General features: G+C 38.9%; 1 protein-coding gene across 5 annotated transcripts in view; it reads right to left on the bottom strand.

Annotated features, from left to right (window-relative positions):
- NHSL1 (NHS like 1) overlaps positions 1 to 20,782 on the bottom strand; it is a 237,889-nt gene that overhangs the window by 54,257 nt on the left and 162,850 nt on the right. For 4 of the 5 annotated variants that reach the window (XM_067701926.1, XM_067701927.1, XM_067701929.1 and 1 more), the window contains one exon: positions 3,912 to 4,064. In XM_067701926.1, coding sequence (XP_067558027.1) covers positions 3,912 to 4,064 — 153 coding nt within the window. Of the gene's footprint in view, positions 1 to 3,911; positions 4,065 to 7,335; positions 7,736 to 20,782 lie in introns of those variants that run through there. The other variant, XM_067701928.1, reaches the window with a different exon arrangement.

Here is a 20,782-nt window from a genome sequence, read left to right as displayed (position 1 = left end):
GTAAAATTCACTATTCATTACTAGCCAGATGTCCTTTTTCCCCAAATATCAAAATACTCTTAAAATATGGGTATGGACTTCCCTGGTGGTGCAGTAGTGGGAATCTGCCTGCCATTGCAGGGGACACGGATTCAATCCCTGGTCCGGGAAGATCCCACATGCCGCAGAGCAATTAAGCCTGTGCGCCACAACTACTGAACCTGCGCGCCACAACTACTGAGCCCGTGTGCCACAACTACTGAAGCCCATGCACCTAGAGCCCGTGCTCTGCAACAAGAGAAGCCACTGCAATGAGAAGCCGGCGCACTGCAACGAAGAGTAGCCCCCGCTCGCCACAACTAGAGAAAGCCCGTGCGCAGCACCCCAACACAGCCAAAAATAAAAAAACAAAAACAAATGGGTACACGTTTGTACTGTTGTTAGCAATAAGTCATTACCTAAATCTCTAGTAACTAAATAAATCAACAAAACCAAATCATTTGATCCAAGAGCATGGTCACTAAATTCTATCAAGTTCTCCAGAGACTAGCCCCCAACAACAAATATAAAAGATCTCTGCTTTATTTGGACGGGAATGGAAACCACCTGCTGCAGGCACTCCACATACTGTGTGACGCACCAGGAAAGCCCATCTCCTCCGCAGCGGGGGAATGGGAGAGTGGTGGTCTCCCAGTGCTGTTCTGGCTGACCGAGCTCTCCCCTATATGCCCAGCGTACCTCACGCCCGTCTCCATTACACTACTGTCTGTTTACTTCAGTCTTGACACCAGACAGCAAGCTCAGCTCTTCAAAGCTGGGGACCCACGACCTTTTGTCTCTTCATTTAAAAACTCCTGGCATAGCAAAGAACTGATTCTTAAAGACGTATTAAGTAGTGTCTATTATCTACCTTTATGTACTAACTCAAGCTTAGCTTTTTCGTTAAAAAAGTGCCTTCCTCAACCACTCTACTGACCAGTAAGCATCTGTGCATTACTTTAACATAAGCAAATGTTTACAACACTTAGTTATTCATTTGTTAGTATTCACTGTATCATTTCCCTCTGTATTTTATGGTCCTCAAGAGGGGAGCTGAGCGCCCCACAAAAACTGACAGAACAGCTCCGACAATGAGGATTTAATGATTAAGAAAAAGCACCAACCTGTTTAACAGTAAACGATAGTATTTCTTCCTTAAAACAATGGACAAAGTCATAAGTAAGACTAAAAGGAGGAACAAAATATTAGAATGCTCGTTGTGAATAGTGACCTACCTTTCTGTATTTTTAAGCAAAGGCTGTTGAGGTCATATTAACTTAGACTGATAATCTTATATAACATCATACTTTAACAGCTGCCATATAGTAAGGGACTGGATTTTTTCTTTTTAATCTTCACTGATAATGAGGCAATAAATACTCTGCACTCGTGTTTATTTCGAGTTGCTAACATGATGTAGGGGAAGTGGTATGTGAAGTTCTGTGCATGTGACTAAAAGTAAATAAATGAAGAACAAAAGAACTCAGATGTTCTTTCTCGTTTCATCTTTCTCAACCACTATTCTTCAAGTTATCAGTTATCTGAAATCTCTTAAGGTGCATTTAAATCCAGATTTAAAAGTTGAGCTGTAAGAATTTCCCAAACTTATTCATTTAATTAATAGTAAATCCCTTCGATGAACGATTTTAGGGCATTTAAGCAATCGCTGAAGCATTTACCTTTTCAAAATAAAATCTAAGTGTAGGCAAAACCAGTGGTGATGATATTTCATAGGTATCTGTTGAACAGTCCAAAAGAAAATAAAATCAGAAAAATCTATATACAGATGCTCAGTGTTCTAAGGGCAGAAAAGAGAAGCTCTGATCTGGTACTTGAAAAATACATGAAAGAGGTAGTGAAGCACAATTTCCTGGAGAGTTATCAAAAAACCACTGGGCCTGAATATTCAAACTCACATATACCTTTGAGAAAGCATTCTCTACAAGCCAGACCATGCAGTGTTCTGTCTTCAGAGCAACAAGAGAAATGTTAACAATGGCACTCCCTCAGGGGTTTGTCCTGGGAACCTTGCCATTTAATCTTCTTAGTAATTCTTTGGTGGAGGAAGGTGAGCTCTACGTAGAGAAGCTCTTTGTCAAAATTTACTAAAGACAAATCACTAGGAACTGAAGGGATCTAGAAGAAATTGTGGCTGGATTTAGGCACCTCATGAAGTCAACAAAGGTCAAAGTACAACTCCAAGGCCATACGGAGGAGCCCAACTAACGTGATTCTTCTCATTTAAGCGTTTAGTCACTAAATATACAGGGTATTCAGTCTAAATGAAAAAGGGAGCTCAATAATGTCCTCATTGCTGGAGAGTCCAATGCCAAGACTGTAAGATACAAGATACATAAGACTGCAAGATACATATGAGATAACTGAAGCATTATAAAAGATTAAAGGAAGAAAAAACAGGGCCATGACCGAAAATGTTTGTACAGTTCTGCTCGGAATACCAAATCTATTGTGAGTCTACTGACAGCTATTCCTTCTCTAAGCAGAGATTATCTGCTTTCTTTAATTACAATACAGCAATTTTTGGCACCTCTCGAGTATTTTTCACACTGTGATTTGCACTCTAGGTATAAGTATAAATTCCACGAGAGCTGAGACCCTGTCTGTGTATTCTGCATTTCTGCCAGAATAATAGGTTTCAAACAAAAGGTTGTTAAAGGCAGCAGTTAAGAATATGGGCTCTATAGCCTGAGACTGTCCAAGGTTAAATCTTGGTTTTGCCACTAACTTTGAGATCTTAGGCAAGTTTCTAATCTTTGTGTCTCTATGTTGTCATCTGTAAAACTGGCACAGTAATGGTTTGTAGATTATTGTGAGGATTAAGAGATAATATGTGCAATGGTTTAGAGCAATACTTGGTATAGAGTTGAGTGTTTAATAAATGTTAGCTAGTAACCACAACAGTTATAGTAACAGTACATTAATATATGAATTACTTAATAAATGACTGATACACAAGTAAAAACTATCATAAAAATTAGAGGGGTCCTCATGCTGGGTTTTTCTTGAATCAATAACAGTATTTCTTAGATGTAAGTCTTAAACAATTAATTAAAATATAGGATGCCTGATTAAATTAAATTTCAGATAAGCAACAAGTACTTTTTTAGTATAGTTAGATCCCAAACAGCACAGAGGAGAAAACTGGTAGAAGCAGAGTCTGGTAGGATAAGAATGTTGGTTTGTTGCTTTAAGAGCAAGTCTCTGAATCTTAAAAGTCACTTCTTCCTCTTTTAAAGAACGTCCTCCCTCCTTTATCACTCTTAGGATGCCTTCTTTGTACCATGCATAAACTCTTCTTAACATCAGCAACAAGCTGAGGTAAAAATGAGAATTTTAAACTAGATACAGGTGTACACTCTTCCTGGATTTCTTACTGGCCACAGTGCACTCTGCCCACCTGGGCTTAAAGGAGCCCCGTTGGGTGCTGCCCAAGTTCTGATAAATCAAACCACTCTGCACTCCTTCACAGTCTATATTTAGGTCCCCTTTCCACCCAACTTGAACTAACTGAACAAACCATTACAAAGTACTAGCTTTAACAATTTGCTTTTAATACTTACAAGTCTTAAAAAGGCAGTGGCAAAATTCCCCACATCAGCAGGTGTTTATTTGGATTAAATTGGTACTAGTGGTTTAAACGTGCTCGAGGGTTCTAACATGGAGCAGGCTCTTTAAGGACAGATTTGCATATCTGTAAACCGGCAGCTTTCAGAGACCAGAACATATGAGGCATGTATTAGGTTGTGAGTATTTATGATATTTTATAAAGACACAGCATACTATCTGTTCATTATAAATAGCAACTAAATCTATGCTTTCAGTTCTAACAGTCAATAATCCAAGAACAGCACGCTTGCAGGGCACCATCTTACCCCTCAATACTGATTTGAGGTTGAGCTTGGCTTGGCGGTGCAGGTCCTCTACGCAGGGGGGTCTTGTGGTGGGAAGGAACACATTCTCCTGCTGGTGCCATGGAGCAGTGTAGTGGACTGTCCATCGACTCTCCTCATCTAGGTTGGAAACAGCTGTAGAAAGAAAGAACACATTCAGAGGTCAAATTAAATGTGTTACATCAAGGTGAGTTCTTGGTACCTAACACATCCATAGGTAAGGGCCAGCAAGGGAGAAATGGTACAAATTTTGAATAGGATTCAATCTCAGGGGGCTTCCCTGGTGGCGCAGTGGTTGAGAGTCGGCCTGCTGATGCAGGGGACACGGGTTCGTGCCCCGATCCGGGAAGATCCCACATGCCGCGGAGCGGCTGGGCCCGTGAGCCATGGCCGCTGAGCCTGTGCGTCCAGAGCCTGTGCTCCGCAACGGGAGCAGGCCACAACTGTGAGAGGCCCCCCGTACCGCAAAAAAAAAAAAAAAGATTCAATCTCAGATCCCAGGGGTCCTTCCCACTGTGTTTCGTGTTTGTTCAGTTAATTGCTTCCCAGCTTTTTAGGCCCTCCCTCTATTCCAATGTTAGAAAGCGATTAACAAAGTCAATGAAGACCTCCAACTCCTGCTGAACTCCGCCATGACAAATAATAGTCAATTGTACTATGTCATTGCTTTAGTAAATGTTAGATTGTCAAGACAGAAAACAAATTTTCTACTAAGAAGTTGGGACCAATTCTTTCCCCTCTAAGGCATTATTTTTAAAACATCACTGTTATAAACTCAATTGAATTTTTACAAAACTAATCATAAACATTCAAGGTAATACATTTAAATAGCATATCTAATTAGAAATCCATTTGTGCTACAAAATTTTCTCTGTATTTCTCGCTTTCATGGAATACTTTTATATTCCAATGTTTTTAGAAATTCCAATGCAATTGACTTTTCCCAATATAATCCAATTCAATTGAATTTTTCCAACACAAAAGAGATTGAGGACACCAGAGGGGGAGATGACAGGTAGGCTAAATCTCTATGACAACTTTCCTTTATCCTTCTAGGGACTGGGATCGCTTTGTCTACGTATTTCATTTTTTCCTGACAACACAATCTAAGTGGGGTACCAACACGAAACTGACAGCACCATAAATATTCAACAACAATTTTTTAAATACTCTCTATATAACTGCTGCCATAAGCCAGGTGTAGTAGAGACTGAAGAAGTTTGAGAAGGACCCTGTGCTGAGGCAGTTACTGAGGGTGACTAGTCTAACTCCTGTAAAACCAGCAGATACGACAATTGTGAGTCAGGGGCGAGTCTTCCCCTACCTCTGACCTATGCCACACAGGGCACTCTGGGCATACTTGTTTCTACAACGTAACATGTCCCTGGAAATGAGACCATAAAGTAGACTTGTAAAATAAAATCAACAGGTGTGCATGAACTATTGAACCTTTCTATTTGAACATGTTTAAAGTTAACCCAACGTACCTTACAGTACAGCTATTACAGCCATTAAACAGATCAAATGAACTAATATATGTAAAGTCTTAGCTTATGAAATAACTCATGTAAAGAACGGTTGTGGCGAGAGCAGTGCAATTACTTGAAGGTAGCTCCTGACTTTTCAACCATCGCTGAAGAGGAACTTGGCCTTTCTCAGTGCCCCTGGGAACACAAGCCACCACATATACCATGGTCAGCGCTCACCCCATATACCATCTTCTCTACAGCTACTGAATTCTACAAGGTGGGCTTTAAATAATTCATTTCCTAAATCATCCCACCTTCTCCAGTCGTAAGATAAATTAGTACTAGGGACGTGATATGCAACATGATGAACACAAGTAACACTGCTGTGTTCTATATAAAAGTTGTTAAGAATATATCCTCAGAATTCTCATCACAAAGAAAAAATTTTTTTCTTTTTCTTTTGTATCTATATGAGATGATGAATGTTCACTAAACATATTGTGAAAATCATTTCATGATGTATGCAAGTCAAATCATGCTATACACCTTAAACGTACACAGTGCTATATGTCAATTATATCTCAATAAAACTGGACAAAATTTTTTAAAACCATCCCACTTTCTCCATAAATTGCTAAATGGGAAAATAAACATTGAGAACTAGACATCAAGTTAAATAAAAACAGAAATGTCCTGTGTGCTTTCTGCTTTTAATGTTTGCTAAAAGCAGCATGTAAACTAGGCACCTGGCATTTCACATAACCTCCGTGGAACAAATGTTTTGCATGGTGCATAGAACTATCAAACTTAATCTGCGAAATCCACAGAGACCCGATTTAGCTCTTAGTTATGTATCTGAGAATCTTGCACAGGGTGGGACTCACCATATGTCCCCCAAAGAGTAGCCACAGTTAATTACAATGTTTTGCGCTAATGTCTATTTATTTGAAAGACTGAATTACCATACTTCATAGTTGGAAAATACTGAAAATTGAAACTCTTCCTATTCGCCAATTACAAATCAAATCCAAGTAATAGTGTCTGTGTAATCACACCATCAGCCCCACCACACAGCTACCAAACTGGCTCCTAAGAAAGAACAGTTGTCTCTCCCCTGGTGTATCTCACTCTTGCCAGGGCAGACTTTAATCAGCCCATCCAAAGACAGCCTTCAACCAGGGAAGCTGTAGAAATGAGCCCCAAGGGCTGTTCTTTTGCTTTCTCCAAAGTTTCTCTTACCAGTGGCTCCTGCCCATGGCACATATATCCAGCTTAAATCCACTGGTCCAAAAACTAAAGTAAAATAAAATAAACCAACAACTATGTAAAAAACAGAACCATGTATTTATAAAAAGTATACTTTCCAAAGAATGAAGAAGCGCCTGGATTAAAGAAATTTAAACCAGTGGTAAGAATACAATGAAGCCACATCACAAAAGCTGTGTACTTTACAATGACTGATCAGTCTAGACAGAGCCTGTCCTTGAGCTCTTAAATACCTAACAGAGTGCCAGGGAGTTTTAGAGGATCATCCCCACCAAAAATATGTGATACATTACACAGAGGCTCCTCATATATTTAGCCAAAGAATCAAAAAACCATACACTGTACATCAAGGCAGACATAAAGTAAATACAAGGGTTTTTTTCCCTCCCCTTCTTCAAAGGACTTCTTTTGAGCAGCAGAAATGAATTCACCTAAAATCCCAACTATAAATAAATAAGACATGCTAAAAAAAATCACAGAATTCTGCCCTAGAGTTACAGAAGTCTGAGGTGTTTGAACAACTTGGTATAGAATGGAGTTTAACTCATGCCAATTATGCTGTTTCACACTCTTAATTCCGTCACTCGAAAGGATGAAGTAGTACATAAAACACACACACACACACACAAACACACACTCGCATGTAGTGGGGGAGAAAAGAAACTACTTACTTTTCTTCCTAAAAAGTTTAATTAAAGACTTGATCTTTGTATTAATAAAGACCACCATTTCCAGGATGTCTACATAGGGCTTAGAAATTTGAATCACATTAAAAGCTCAGCGCAGCAAGCAGGTGGCAAGCGGCATCCTTCTGCTCCAGATTCGAACTTTCTTCCTCTGGCCTTGAATCCTTAGACATCTGCCCGGGGTGATGTAACTTTGAGGTTGAGCTTATTGTCAGGCAGTTACAAACCATTAACAGTCCTTGAACCTGAAACGCTCCCAGTGAAACCTAATCTTTAAGGCTGAGAGCGGCCAGTGACAACGTGTACAGAAAGAGAAAGCCAATCACAGTTCTTATTTGCATGATAGTCACATCGGTCTTTCTGTCTTGGTGCTCAATTATTCAGTTTTCTCTCCAATAGATCAGAAGTTTCTCCTCTCTGGATTCCAAAAAAACAGTGCAGATTTTCCTTAAGGAATTTGAGGTGAAGTAAATGTGTTCCCCATTTTCACTGGGCCACTGTGAACATCCAGATCTTTTCACTGGAGCCGCCAAGTCTTAGAGCCAGTCTGTTGATTCTTTGACTCCCTAGTTAAGTCAGGCATTTGAACTGATTTAGGGGGGAAAAAAGAGCCAGACTATTGTTTCCCCAACCATGCCCCCAGGCTCAGCCTCCCACACCAAAGGAATGTTTGCAAAGAAGCAGTAAAACTTTACAATAGAATCTCCATGGAGCTGTAAATGAGGACTTGGTTGCATTTTCCTGCAATTTAGTACGCCCTGTCTTCTCACCCAGTTCCTTTTTTTTTTCTTGCCAGTGTGAGCATAGCGTTGTCATTGTTCCAAAGGGTGATCTTGTCTGCATCTAGCTGCCGCAACTCTCCCACCTCACCCCACAAAAAAACCCCTCAACTTCTCCCACTCCAAAGGAGAAATTAGATGATATAGTACCCTAATCATTTAAATCTGTATTTTAAATTTAATTATCATCTAAGCCAGGTTTTTAAAATTCCACACCCATGGGAGAGAAGAGGAATAATTTCTAACCATCATTATTTGAGTTTCTCTTTAACTTGAATGTACTGTACTGAGTTCTGGTTCTTTCGCCCATTTGCAATTAGCCACAGAGAACTGGGGAAACACAAACAGAGAAGAATCCGAAACGTGGTACAAGCAGACACTGTAAAAAATACACTCTGGGGTAAAGGGACAGGAACAAAAAGGAAAAGAACACAAATAAGAAAATATTATGAAAAGGGACAAAGGAAAAGAATGTTCCTCACATCTCTCCCCAATTCCACTTCATGGCAAAACAGTTTTTGAGGCACGTTAGACAACCTCTTATTTCATAGCTTTGGGCCAGGCTTACAACTGAATGGAAAAATGTAATAACCCACTAATTCAAAACATTTAGTTTATAACAAAAGCTCTTAGTCAAAGAATAAAATTTATATAAGGGGCTCCCTCTAGGGAAAACTTTGGAATGATTCCTCCTCAAATCATTTCCCCCCCAATCTTATTTTTTAAACAACAACAAAAGCAAAGCAAACAAAAAAAACCAAAACACACATATTATCCTATCACCATACATATTATCAAAGATTTCCAATTTGTGTTATTTCATCCCATACATAGCTTTATTTAAAAGTAACCACATGGCCAGATGGCAAATGACAAACTACCGTGAGTGTAAGCTGCCTGAAACGAGTGTGCAAAGTCTCCCTCAGGAAAACACACTTATAAGCAAGAATGACAACCTGGCCCGGCTTCAAGAGCTGCCTCTCAGCTCATTGCACTCAGACAGGTAGTAGAGGTTTCTGGCAGGAAGCACTCCTATTCAGTTCACAACCAACAAGTTTCCGAGGCAGAATGTCCCCATGCAAACTTCCAACTGGAAACAGCATATGGCCTTTCATGTATACAACAATGGCGCTGGAACATGGATTCATTCATTAAAAGATAAATATTGAGCACATACTAAGGGCCACTCATTTGAGATCCCTCTTGGAGCTTACATTACTTGACAGTAAACCACAATTATATGGTAAGTGGAATGGACAAAGGAAAAAGGTGAATAGGATAAAAGGGGCTTGGGAGGAGGGGAGGTGGCCAAGTTGTAGTATTAAACAGGAGTCAGGGTAGAGCTTGAAAAAGTGAGATCTGAGTAAAACCTTGAAGGAGGCAATGGCAATAAAATAAGAATCTATCCAGTGAATCCCACCGGCTCTCATTTTAAAGAGGGAGATATGTTTATGGGTAGTGAGATATTAGGACTGGTCAGAGAAGTGCTCTAAGAAAATGAACTCTGGTAAGAGTCACGCATGGAGTAATTTCCTTTCTCATTCAATTAAACCTGATATTAAGTGGCCTGAGTTGTGTAAAGATAATGCCATTATGTGGTTACACAGCAGTCAGTGGTGAGTCTAGGGGTAGAAAGCAGGCTTCCACTCCACTTCCCAGGGCGCACAGGGGGCACACTGTCCTCTATGCATTATTCCGCACTGCCTCTTAACCTCCTAAGTCCAGAGCTTCAGGAAAGAACCACGTAAATTATGGTATTTATTGTGTTACATAATAAGTCGTGTTTGGAAAGAGCTTTTTAATTATAAAGATTTCCCCAATGATTTTCTCATCTCTTACTTTACATCCTGCATAGAAGCATGAGAATGAGGAAGTGGTTTTTTTTTTTTTTTTTTTTTTTACTGTACGCAGGCCTCTCACTGCTGTGGCCTCTCCCATTGCGGAGCACAGGCTCCGGACGCGCAGGCTCAGCGGCCATGGCTCACGGGCCCAGCCGCTCCACGGCATGTGGGATCTTCCCGGACCAGGGCATGAACCCGTGTCCCCTGCATCGGCAGGCGGACTCGCAACCACTGCACCACCAGGGAAGCCCAGGAAGTGTTTTCATCTTATAATTTGCATTTGCCTGGATGTCACAGTTTATTGAAGAGCCATGGTTTTACGAAAGTGTCTAGTATTTTTCAATGGTTCCATTTACACATTCAACAGAAAATACATAAATCCATGGTACTTCTTATTCTAACTTTAGCTCTATACCAGTAGCAACAATTTTTTTAAAAAGTTCTAATATCCCGGACGTGGAAGACTTGACGGCATAGCAAAGGAGTGAAGAGCTCAGCTCTGGAGCCATGTCACCCAGGATACTGGCCACTTACTAGAGAAGTGACCTCTCCATACCTTGGTTTTCTCATCTGTAACACGGAGGTAACAACACTACATTACAAGGCTATTATGAGAATTTCAAGAGTTATTATTGACAAGGTCCTTGGAACAGTCCCTGGTATGTGGTAAGCATATATAAGTATTTGTTAGAGACATGAATAATATCTGAAGAGACAGCTAAGCAGCCTTAAGCTTAATAAAGGGACAGTAATGCCCTTTACTGTGAATAGAAATCAACTTCACAACCTCATGGTTGTCCTTCTACATGCTGCAGAGTTAAACAGCCAGCTGCATGAATGATTGCTCTAAACCTAACACTTCCACTTTTGATGCACAAATTATCTTTCCCCCTGCCTAAAATTCTACCACTCACCATTTAAGAAAGTTCTCAGTGGTCACCATGAACTTCTAACCAGTACCAAGGGCCTTCTGCTCTCTCCGCATCTTTCTAGTCATCTTTTGAATCATTTCCGGCTAATGACCCAGTTCTGGCACTGTTCTTCAGCAACACTGCAAACCACTAGCTCCTTTCCTACATTTGATTGCCCCTTCTCTGGATTCTGACAAACTCTTAACAAGCTTCCACGAGCCAGTCGTTATACTTCCGTCCTTTGCTATTCACTTATTCCCCCTTGAAACCTTAATGATTTTAGTGGTGTGAGGCAAGAGTCAACAAATTATGGCCCTTGGGCCAAATCCAGCTGGTCCCTTTATAAATGGTTGAAAAAAACTAAAAGAATAATACTTCATGACATGTGAAATTATCTGAGACTCAAATTTCAGTGTCCAATAATAAAGTTGTGATGGAACACCACTACGCCCATGCATTCATCTACTGTCTACGCTGCTCTCACGCTGCACACAACTGCAGAGCTGAGTAGTTGCGTCAAAGGCTATATGCCCTGCAAAGCTGAACGTATTTACTCTCTGGACCTTTAGAGAAAGATATGCTGACCTCTGGATGAAGCGTCTGCCTTTAAACACCCCGCTCAGTCTTCACCTCCATCTGCTGTCTTTCATTGGTCTGTCCTCCAGTTCCATCTTACTAACCTCTACTCGAATCTCACATTATCTCAAGCTGAACGCCTAATTTAAGCCAGTTTACTTAAATTAGCGACTTATCAAGAACTTTCTCATTTCTATTAGGGCTGACAGTCAATTTTTCAGTGAACCAGACAGGTACATTTAAACTCCAGTTAAAAAAGAGAAAACTGAGATCTAGACGCTGATGCATGTCAGAGCTAAGATGAGAATCTGGGTGTCCTGAGCCCTCTTTCATTAGCGCAATTAAGTTTTGCAAAGATATCTTTAATTACATTCAAGTTAATATATCTTACACCAAAGTCTTTATTAGAGCCCATAACTAATAAAAATATTTAAGAGTAGAAGTCTTCAGTTAGTACATTCAAGTTAATGTATCTGACACAGAAGTCCTTATTAGAACCTACAAATTAAAATATTTAAGAGTAAATCATTATTCTCTAAAAATACCGTCAAATATTACAAAGGAAAATATGCTCTAATATCACTTGAATAATCCTGGCGGCTCATCCTAGTCCAGAATTTTGGAATTCCATTACCACTACTATTGTATAAATACTGGCATCCTTATTCATAAAAGTCCAACATTTCTGCTTAATCTTTCACTGAAATGAAATCTTATTTTTAACCAACATTTAAATTTTTTCTTCTAGGAATCATCCGATTATTTCTACAGTTATCTGATTACTTCCCAGGAGCGGGTATATAACATACCAGCAAAGAGTCAGAGGAATATTTTGCAAAGTAACACATATTCTAAAAATTTTAACTGTGAATATGCATTTATGTTCCACCAGTCAGCAATTTTACATCGAGCGCTTATTAGCTGCCTTGTGTTAGGCATCCAGGTTGAAAGTAAATCCAACATGGCCACTGACTTTCTTAGGAAGTTCACAGTCCAGCGGGGAGGAACCGCACCCAAACAGATAAAAATAATAAAACAATGAATAAGTATAGCGAGAGAGATAAGACCATGATGTTTACTGGAAAGATGATAAAGGGTATGTAGCTCACTTATTTTAAATTTATTTTTTATAAATTAGTTTTTTATTTGTGTTTGAAAGTTAATATATTTAGCTTTAGATCCTGTGTCATACTTTGAGGTATTAGGTCAGAAAACACTGCCACAGTATTGCTCCCTAGAGAAGAATTCAAGCAAACCCAAACATATTTTAGTTATTGGCAGCCACTTAAGCTTTTTAAAAAAATTGCTTTCTAGCATTACATAGGTTTTATGTGTACAACATTATTTTTAAACTTCTGTCCGAACTTCAGCCTGCTCACCACCAAGAGTTCAGTTTCCCTCCGTCACCATACAGTTGACCCCCTTTATCCATTTTTCCCTCTTCCCACCCCCATCCCTTCTGGTAACCACTACTCTGGTCTCTTTATCCGTGTTTGTTTTTGTTTGGTTTATTTTATTTATTTAGATTCCACATATGAATGAAATCATATGGTATTTGTCTTTCTCCATCTGACTTATTTCACATAGCATGATACCTTCAAGGTCCATCCGTGTGTGGCCAATGGCAAGATTTCATCTTTTTGTATGACTTACTAGTAGTATTCCATTGTGTGTGTGTGTGTGTGTGTGTGTGTGTGTGTGTGTGTGTGTATGTGTATACACACACACCACATCTACTTTATCCATTCATCTGTTGATGGGCCCTTAATGGTGTTGGGAAAACTAGAGAGCCACATGCGAAACAATGAAACTAGACCACTATGTCACATCACACACAAAAACCAACTCAAAATGGATAAAAGACTTGAATGTAAGAAACCATAAAACTTCCAGTAGAAAACAGACAAACAGCTGTTAGGGAACAGAGGTGAAGAGGGAACTTCTAGGTAAAGCCCAGTCCTGGGACACACGGAGATCTGCAAATGCTTCGGTGTAAGCTTATGGGAGAGTGACACGGAGAAAGGTGGAGAGAGAGGCAGGGGCCTGACCCTGAAGGGCCTTGCTTGTCATAAGGGGTGGAATTCAGTTGGTGGGCTAGGGAGTCACGGATGGGGTTTAAGAGAGGAAGTTGTATGGCCAGCGTGACACTGTAAGACATCACTAGTGTAGGTGAAGAGTGTGTCTGAGGGGCTTAAGTGGGCTTGACTGCAGGGACGGAGAGAAGGTGGAGACCCAGTGGCAGCAAATCACGCCAGTGGGGAGGAGGTCAGAACCAATTCTCACGCAGGGTTGTTTTTCCACAACACCCTTGGTCTTAGCAGCCTGCCTTTAACAGTGTGTATTATGTTTCAGGAACCCTTATATACTTAACATGTAAAATTTTAAAAATTAGACCTTACCTATTAATAAATGACCCTGTTACCACTCATGCTTTCATTTACAGTAAACCTTAAAATATACCCTTATTCTTTTTATTAAGGACAAAAGATTACAGGTGTAAACCTATAAGCGTACGTGCAGAGCTGTCTAAGGACTCATAGATAGGCCTCCATCCCCCTTGAATTCTTCCCTTCCCCCTCCCCATTTACACAAAGCTTCAGGCATTAAATACAGTTAGGGCATTAAAAGTCTTTATTTTGAATTGAAAACTTTCACAAACTTTGTTTAAAAGTATTTGTAAAAAGAAACATTTTCAAATACTAAACAGGAGTTACAAGTAGAAACAAGGCATGATTATGCCATATAATATATATACACATTTTGAATTACATAAAATTTGAGTCCTAGATCAATTGAAAATGGACTGTATAATCAACAAAGATCACCGTGGTCATCTAAGCGGGGAGGGGAGCGAAGGGAAAGAAAAGTCAGATGTAATGGAGTTCTGGTCAGAGCTCCAGATTCTAAATGATAATTTAAGCATGTCTCAAAGGAATTTAGCTCTTGAAAATAGAAAATTTCTCAGCCTAACCTTATCTATAAATGGTGCTTTTACTGACTACTGATGTATTTTATGCTATTTTTAAAAATCAAGCTTAACATCTGAAATAGAAGACTGTACATGACTAAGTTAATTTAGGTGTACTGATTATCTTTATGCATAGTTAAAATACTTGAAATACAACGTTTAAATCCATAGACACACCCATTCATTCTTGTGCTTTTCAGACTCGGTGGATTGGAAATCATAGCAGAAAGTAGCCTATGCAAGGCCACAGGTCTATAAAATAAAATGTACACACCTAGTAGTAAGAGATTTTAGAAATTTATAAAAATTAACTAGCAACATAATCTCCTTATAAACGTTCATAACAATGCTTTAATGATAGACTTACAGAAAGCTTAGGCCTAGCTTCGGTTTATTGAGGAGCAAAGTCTTCCCATAACTTTAACTTTTGGAAGAATTATGTTTCATGTTTTTATAAATACTTGCATATTGAGAGAAATTATATACAGTCTATAAAATTATATACAGTCTACGAAAATGGCAGTCATTATTGAAGCTGCAAAGCAAATTAATAACAGGCAGATGAATTAATACAATCAATAAATGTACAAATAAGGGAGTAAATTTTAAAAACAGGACTGCCAAATAAAATACAGCATGCCCAGATAAAGTTGAATTTCAGATAGACAAAATTTCACAATCAAGGGATTTTTAAAAAATCTACAAGTTCATTTGTTAATACAATTGTAATTTATGATATTAAAAAATAGCCTTAAGTATTTGATACAGCAGATGGAAAAATATACTTCATATTATTCAAGACAAATTGAATTCACCATAGCTTCTTGCTGTTTGGCACTTAATTGATTAAAAGCTGAAAGATGAGTTCGCCAGTTGTTGGCTAAAGGATCGATCTCTTAGCCACTGCAATGAGAAGCCTGCGCACCACAACAAAGGGGAACCCCTGGAAGAGTAGCCCCTGCTCGCCACAACTAGAGAAAGCCAGAATACCCGCGTGCAGCAACGAAGACCCAACGAGCCAAAAATTAAATAAATAAAAAAAAAGAATCAATCTCTTATTTTTCACATCAGGCATTTTTCTTACAAATTACTACTCTTCATCTCTTTAGTCTAAGATCTTAAACATGTAAAACTTCTTCTTTGATTTACTTGTCAGTTTTAAATGCCATTACTGAAAAGCTGCCATCTAAGTGGACTATTAGGGCAATAGCACAAAGGAGGGATCAGCCTGCCTTCTCCTTAATCCAGCAGACGCTACTGGGACAACCGATAGTATGTGGGCCCGGACGTGATGAAATACCAAGTAATATAAACATCACCCATGGTAAATTCGAGTTAAACATTTTTGACAAGTTCAATTTTTCCATTTTACAGGAAATACAAGACTTAGAGCTAGAGGAAAAAACAAAAACAATCACTCAAACTGAAAAGTGGAACATTTTGCTGGTCTGGCCTCTCCAATAAATCAATTAAATAATAACAACAATAAAGGGAATGCGCCCGATTAAGAGAGATTTAAGGAACATCACAACCAGATGTGTGATTCTGGATAGGATGCAAGTTTTGGATAAACCAGCTATAAAGAAAGGCCTTTTAGACAAATGGGGAAATTTGAATATACACTGGGTGTAATCTTACACATTTTACAGTTAAATAATAATGTTAAACATACACACACACGCATGCACGCATGGTTGTAGAGATGCTGGCCTGGAATGCAAATATGTGTCTGATGGCAGACGCCCATGAAGAATTATCTTAACCGTCCCATGAATCATGTTATTTCACAAAAGTGTATTAAAAGTCACTAGTATTCTAGAACTCCATTGGTACAATAGTCTTTTCTTTCTTCTGCTTCTGAGTTAATCTTTAATGATGAATCATATGGCATGTTGAAAACAAGACAAATGGAAATCTCTCTTCTCATCAATATCTGGTCGGGGGAGTGGCTGGGGGTAGAAAGGGAAACCTTAAGAGATGATAATGTATCAATTCTTTAGAAGGAACTTGATCCGGCATCCACTTTGCCAGTTAATCCTGACGCTAGGAAATACCCTTCACTCTGCATGTGTTAAAGCTAAAGGCTTCTGCTGTGGATCCTAGTTAATAATTTAATCTAAAACCATTGCTACCATCTGCTTGGTCAATTTCAAAACGTCTGCTATCACTGTGACTAGTTTAGTCAAGTCACAATATTCATGTGACAAATGTTGAACAAATGAAAGGCGAAGCAGACGGAAAGTATGCTTTGGAAAAAAGAAACCCCCAACAAAAGTCTAAAACACAAAGGGAGCCCTGCTGACTGAGCATTCAAAGTTCAGCCATGCCTGCGGGGATGGAAGGACGCACTGTCTCTCTAATGTAGGGAATGTGACAATCCAGAGGCTGTCCTGACGTGATGGACGGAAGGTGGGGCAGACAGGGGAGAGCTTTGTGAAGGGAATGGGCCCTGAGATTGGAAATACTGGTGGGTAGGGACACAGCAAGGGCAAACTGGAAAGGGGAAATGTCACAGGCTCCTAGAAAGGTAGAGCTGAAAAGAGCCCTAAAGAGCATCCAATCCACTCCTTTTATTTTACAAAATAAGTGACCTGCAGTAGATCACAGAGCTCCCCAGCAGCTGAGCTCATGCTGCATCTTGTGCTCCAGTTTTCAATACACCACGCTACCCTGCCTTCACTGCAGAGGGCTGATGGGGCAGGGCTCCAACCATCCACACTCATTTCTCCCTCTGTGACCCTGTTATTCTTCCCCGGGAATGCTGGATCCCTGACTTATCCACTTGGCATGCCCTATTCATTTTTTAAGTTATAATTCAAGCATTAACCTTCCTTAAGAAGCATTCCTTGACAGAGCTTTCATAAGTCTCTATTTCAAAAATATATGTCATTTTACTTCAAGGATAATTTCCTCCAAAGTGAACTATGTCTGTCTTGCAGGAAGAGAACAAATAATATCACTAAATGTAAGCCTCTTATACTTGGACTAATTATTCTTTACATGTTGCATAGCCCTAATCCATCCACCCGAGTGCACTGATTCATCTAATTCATTTTATTCAGCCTATATGAGGTATATAATCGGTCATTTCAGGAGAGAAATAATGTATACGAGTAGAGCAACATATCAACTAGTTCAATGAAGTTAACTCATTTTACCTTCCCCAATGCTGTCATTCAAAACATATTTTCTGAATACATATTAAAGGCCTAGCACATCTTAGAGAAGAGAATAATTTTCAATCACTTGGAAATAAAAATATTTTTTCTGGGCTATTTAAATTTAACATAGTTATATCCTTTTATAATAAAAATAATTTAAAGGGAAATAAAATTTTAAATTTGAAAAGAAAAAAATGAATGTAACCTTTCTTCTAAGTCTTCAGGGAAGAAAAAAAATCTCATCATGGAATGAAAAGCCAAAGTATAATGTGATGATCTTGGAAATCTAATTTAAGAGAGTCATGTGATTAGCTGAGGTGCTTTATATTCTGGGCTCTCTTTTACTTTTTAAATTGGACAATATTAAGAACCTGCCTGATTGATGGTGTTACAAAACCTGTAAAGAATCTACACTTGAGAAGAATTTTCTACCTAGAAAAAAACTGAGAGCAAAGGATACTTCCTAATCATGACTACCAGGGGAAAACTGACAAAACAAAGTCGAAGGTTGCCACCTACAGGGGGACGCTGTCTGCTCAATGAGACACTGGTACAGGAAAAGGATTCCTCCTGCTGTCTCTTGACAGAAAAGCTTGGAAAAAAGGGCTCTGGTTTAACACACTCACATTCATGGTCATGTCTCAAAAGAATGTCCTCATCTTCTTCCACCAAAGAAAGACCATACTCTGTGCCCCTTTAGAGCCTCCATTTAGACAAAGTTGATCTCATACCTCCAGGAAGATTTGTGAATATTCATAAGCTCCCTAGGATCTACAACCAAGCTCAGATTAAGGAAACACCCCTGAATTACAGAAAGCATTTCTGATTCAATAAGGGGGCAGCTACGAGTGAATAATTAGGACCAAGAAAATAGAGGTCCATATCAATTTACAACCAAAAGGTAAAATTTTATAACAAAGGAATCCAAAGGAGTGTGTTTCCATTTGGAGAGAAGATGATTCTGAAACCATATTGTCTACAAATACAAAAAATAATTTTAAACGAACAAGGGGAAATCAGATTTATCGTTGCCTAAGTTCTTCCCAACTAATGATCAATAAGTATGAAGATTTAGAGAAAAGAATCGCTTGAGCTTTTTATTTTACAAGCAATGGGAAGAATTCCATGAACTGTTCAGTTTTTTTTTATTTCCTGTGATTTCTTATATTGTTTCACATATGGTTAAGATGAAAGCTACAATTAATAAGCTGATGTGATCAACTGCTTTTGTTAAGAGGCCAGCTGGTTCACATGCAAAATGATAATTAGACAAATGAAGACAGACTGCTTTGGTTTGCTGATGAACTGACAGCAATACTTATAGTTAAATATCTCCAACTGTATTTCGTTTTCTAGTAATGGTAAAAGTTGATCTAGGTAAGGATAACATTTATCTGATTCGTGTTAGGTTTTATAAAAAAAAATTTACATTGTCCTAAGCCACTGAATAAACAGCAGCAGAATTCTTCAGAGAAACCATAGCTCCTTATAAAGCATGAGTGCTAGGAAGGTTTTGTAATTATGCTGGAGATGTCACAGCAGGACCAAGGGAAGGTCAGCCTGGCATAAAATGATATTCAGACAATCTAGAGAGTACAGAACTTTTACTTAAGTTAGTCACCGACTTTTGAAACAAATAAAACCTGCCTATAAACTCAAGTTTCCATACACTTTAATGGATTTTTCTTTTCAATCCAGAGAGGTAAAGTTTAAATAAGTAAACAACAAATGACAGCAAGAGACAAGAATAAAGACATTGGTTAGTATATAGAGACTTATGTTCAGTAACCTAATTCTCGTAACCTAATCTTTCTAAAGCAAGGATTTCACGATGTATATTTCTGAACTGATGCTGCAGAAGTGTCTTCACACTTGTGGGCATTCTCTGGTGCTAGAGGACAATACAACTGGACACAACTGGAAGGGAAGGGAAGCATGGTGATTGCAGAGCCCACATAATTAGGCTCACATAGAATCTGAGAAAAATCAATGGTAATCAAAACAATAATGCTAATGCTAGGTAACAGCTGGCCACTGGCTTTGTAAAAAATGATATGCTTAGGTCCTCCGCATCGGCGTCATGGCAGTTTGAAACAGAAAGCAGAAAAAAAAAAAAAAGAAATTCTTCACATCTTGCAAATACAATCATATCAGGCAGGATTAAGATCAACAGTCTTCTTCATGTGCCTAACATTATTTTTAATATGCAGCCAAAACTATGAAGCTTGGAAATATAAAGACAGGTGTGAATATTTCATAATTTGCTCCACTGATTATTTTGTGTGTGTGTGCTTTTTTCACTAAAGAAAAAAGATCACGGGAGTAGAAACCACTACAGGAATTTGGTAACGAAGACATGGGCAATCAATGTCTTCCTCAACCAGAATAAAAAGAAAAGAAATCTGGGGAGAAAATAAAACAGATTAAGTTCTTACAATGCCAAATAGTTTTCCCAAACCTCTCTCAAGTTGTATGGCAGCTCTCAGAAGACTCAGCTTCATCCATTTTTATCACCTCATCTGAAACACCTATCCCTTTGTGCGTAGCAATCCACACACATCATTACATGATAGAAACAAGTTCAAATGAAGCTGCCACAATCAATTCTCATTAGCAAACTGTATTTAAGTATACATTCAGACTATCGAGGGCGGTCCTAAAATAACTGCACTTTTCAATACGTGCCTTGACGTTCACGTACAATCAGCTTCACTTGAATGGAATTTAATTATTTTAACTGCTTCCTGAAGAGAAATACTCACCAACTGCACCCCACTGGATAGAGGAATCAGTCACAGACTCCAGACAATGTATTACGTTCATTATCAAAATAATCCCCGGGGCAGCTCTGGAGAGCTACTTCCAGCAGGACACCCCATGTTGAAATAGGATAAAATTCACTTCTTCGCTCAGTAGTAGCCTTCCTCTCCCTCTTGTCGATACAATCACAACCACTCATCAACACGATAACTCTATATTCTGAACTTTCTAGCTTCACTCATATTGTTTAACATCACCACTCCCCTCCCCCCCCGCAAAAAACCACGGCCTCTTCTTTCTGCAGCTGCTGCGTGCCACAAATAGCTTCTTGTATAATTTGACTTAGAATGCACCCCAAACTAAACATGTTGAATGGCAACGTGAATGCTTCATTCAGAGAGCACTGAAATGTGTAGAATGTCCTAAAGACATCGCA

Source organism: Pseudorca crassidens, chromosome 13 (assembly GCF_039906515.1).
Source record: "Pseudorca crassidens isolate mPseCra1 chromosome 13, mPseCra1.hap1, whole genome shotgun sequence".
Lineage (NCBI taxonomy): Eukaryota > Metazoa > Chordata > Mammalia > Artiodactyla > Delphinidae > Pseudorca > Pseudorca crassidens.
The sequence above is the reverse complement of the archived record's forward strand: the minus strand, read 5'-3'. Positions and strand labels throughout refer to the sequence as shown.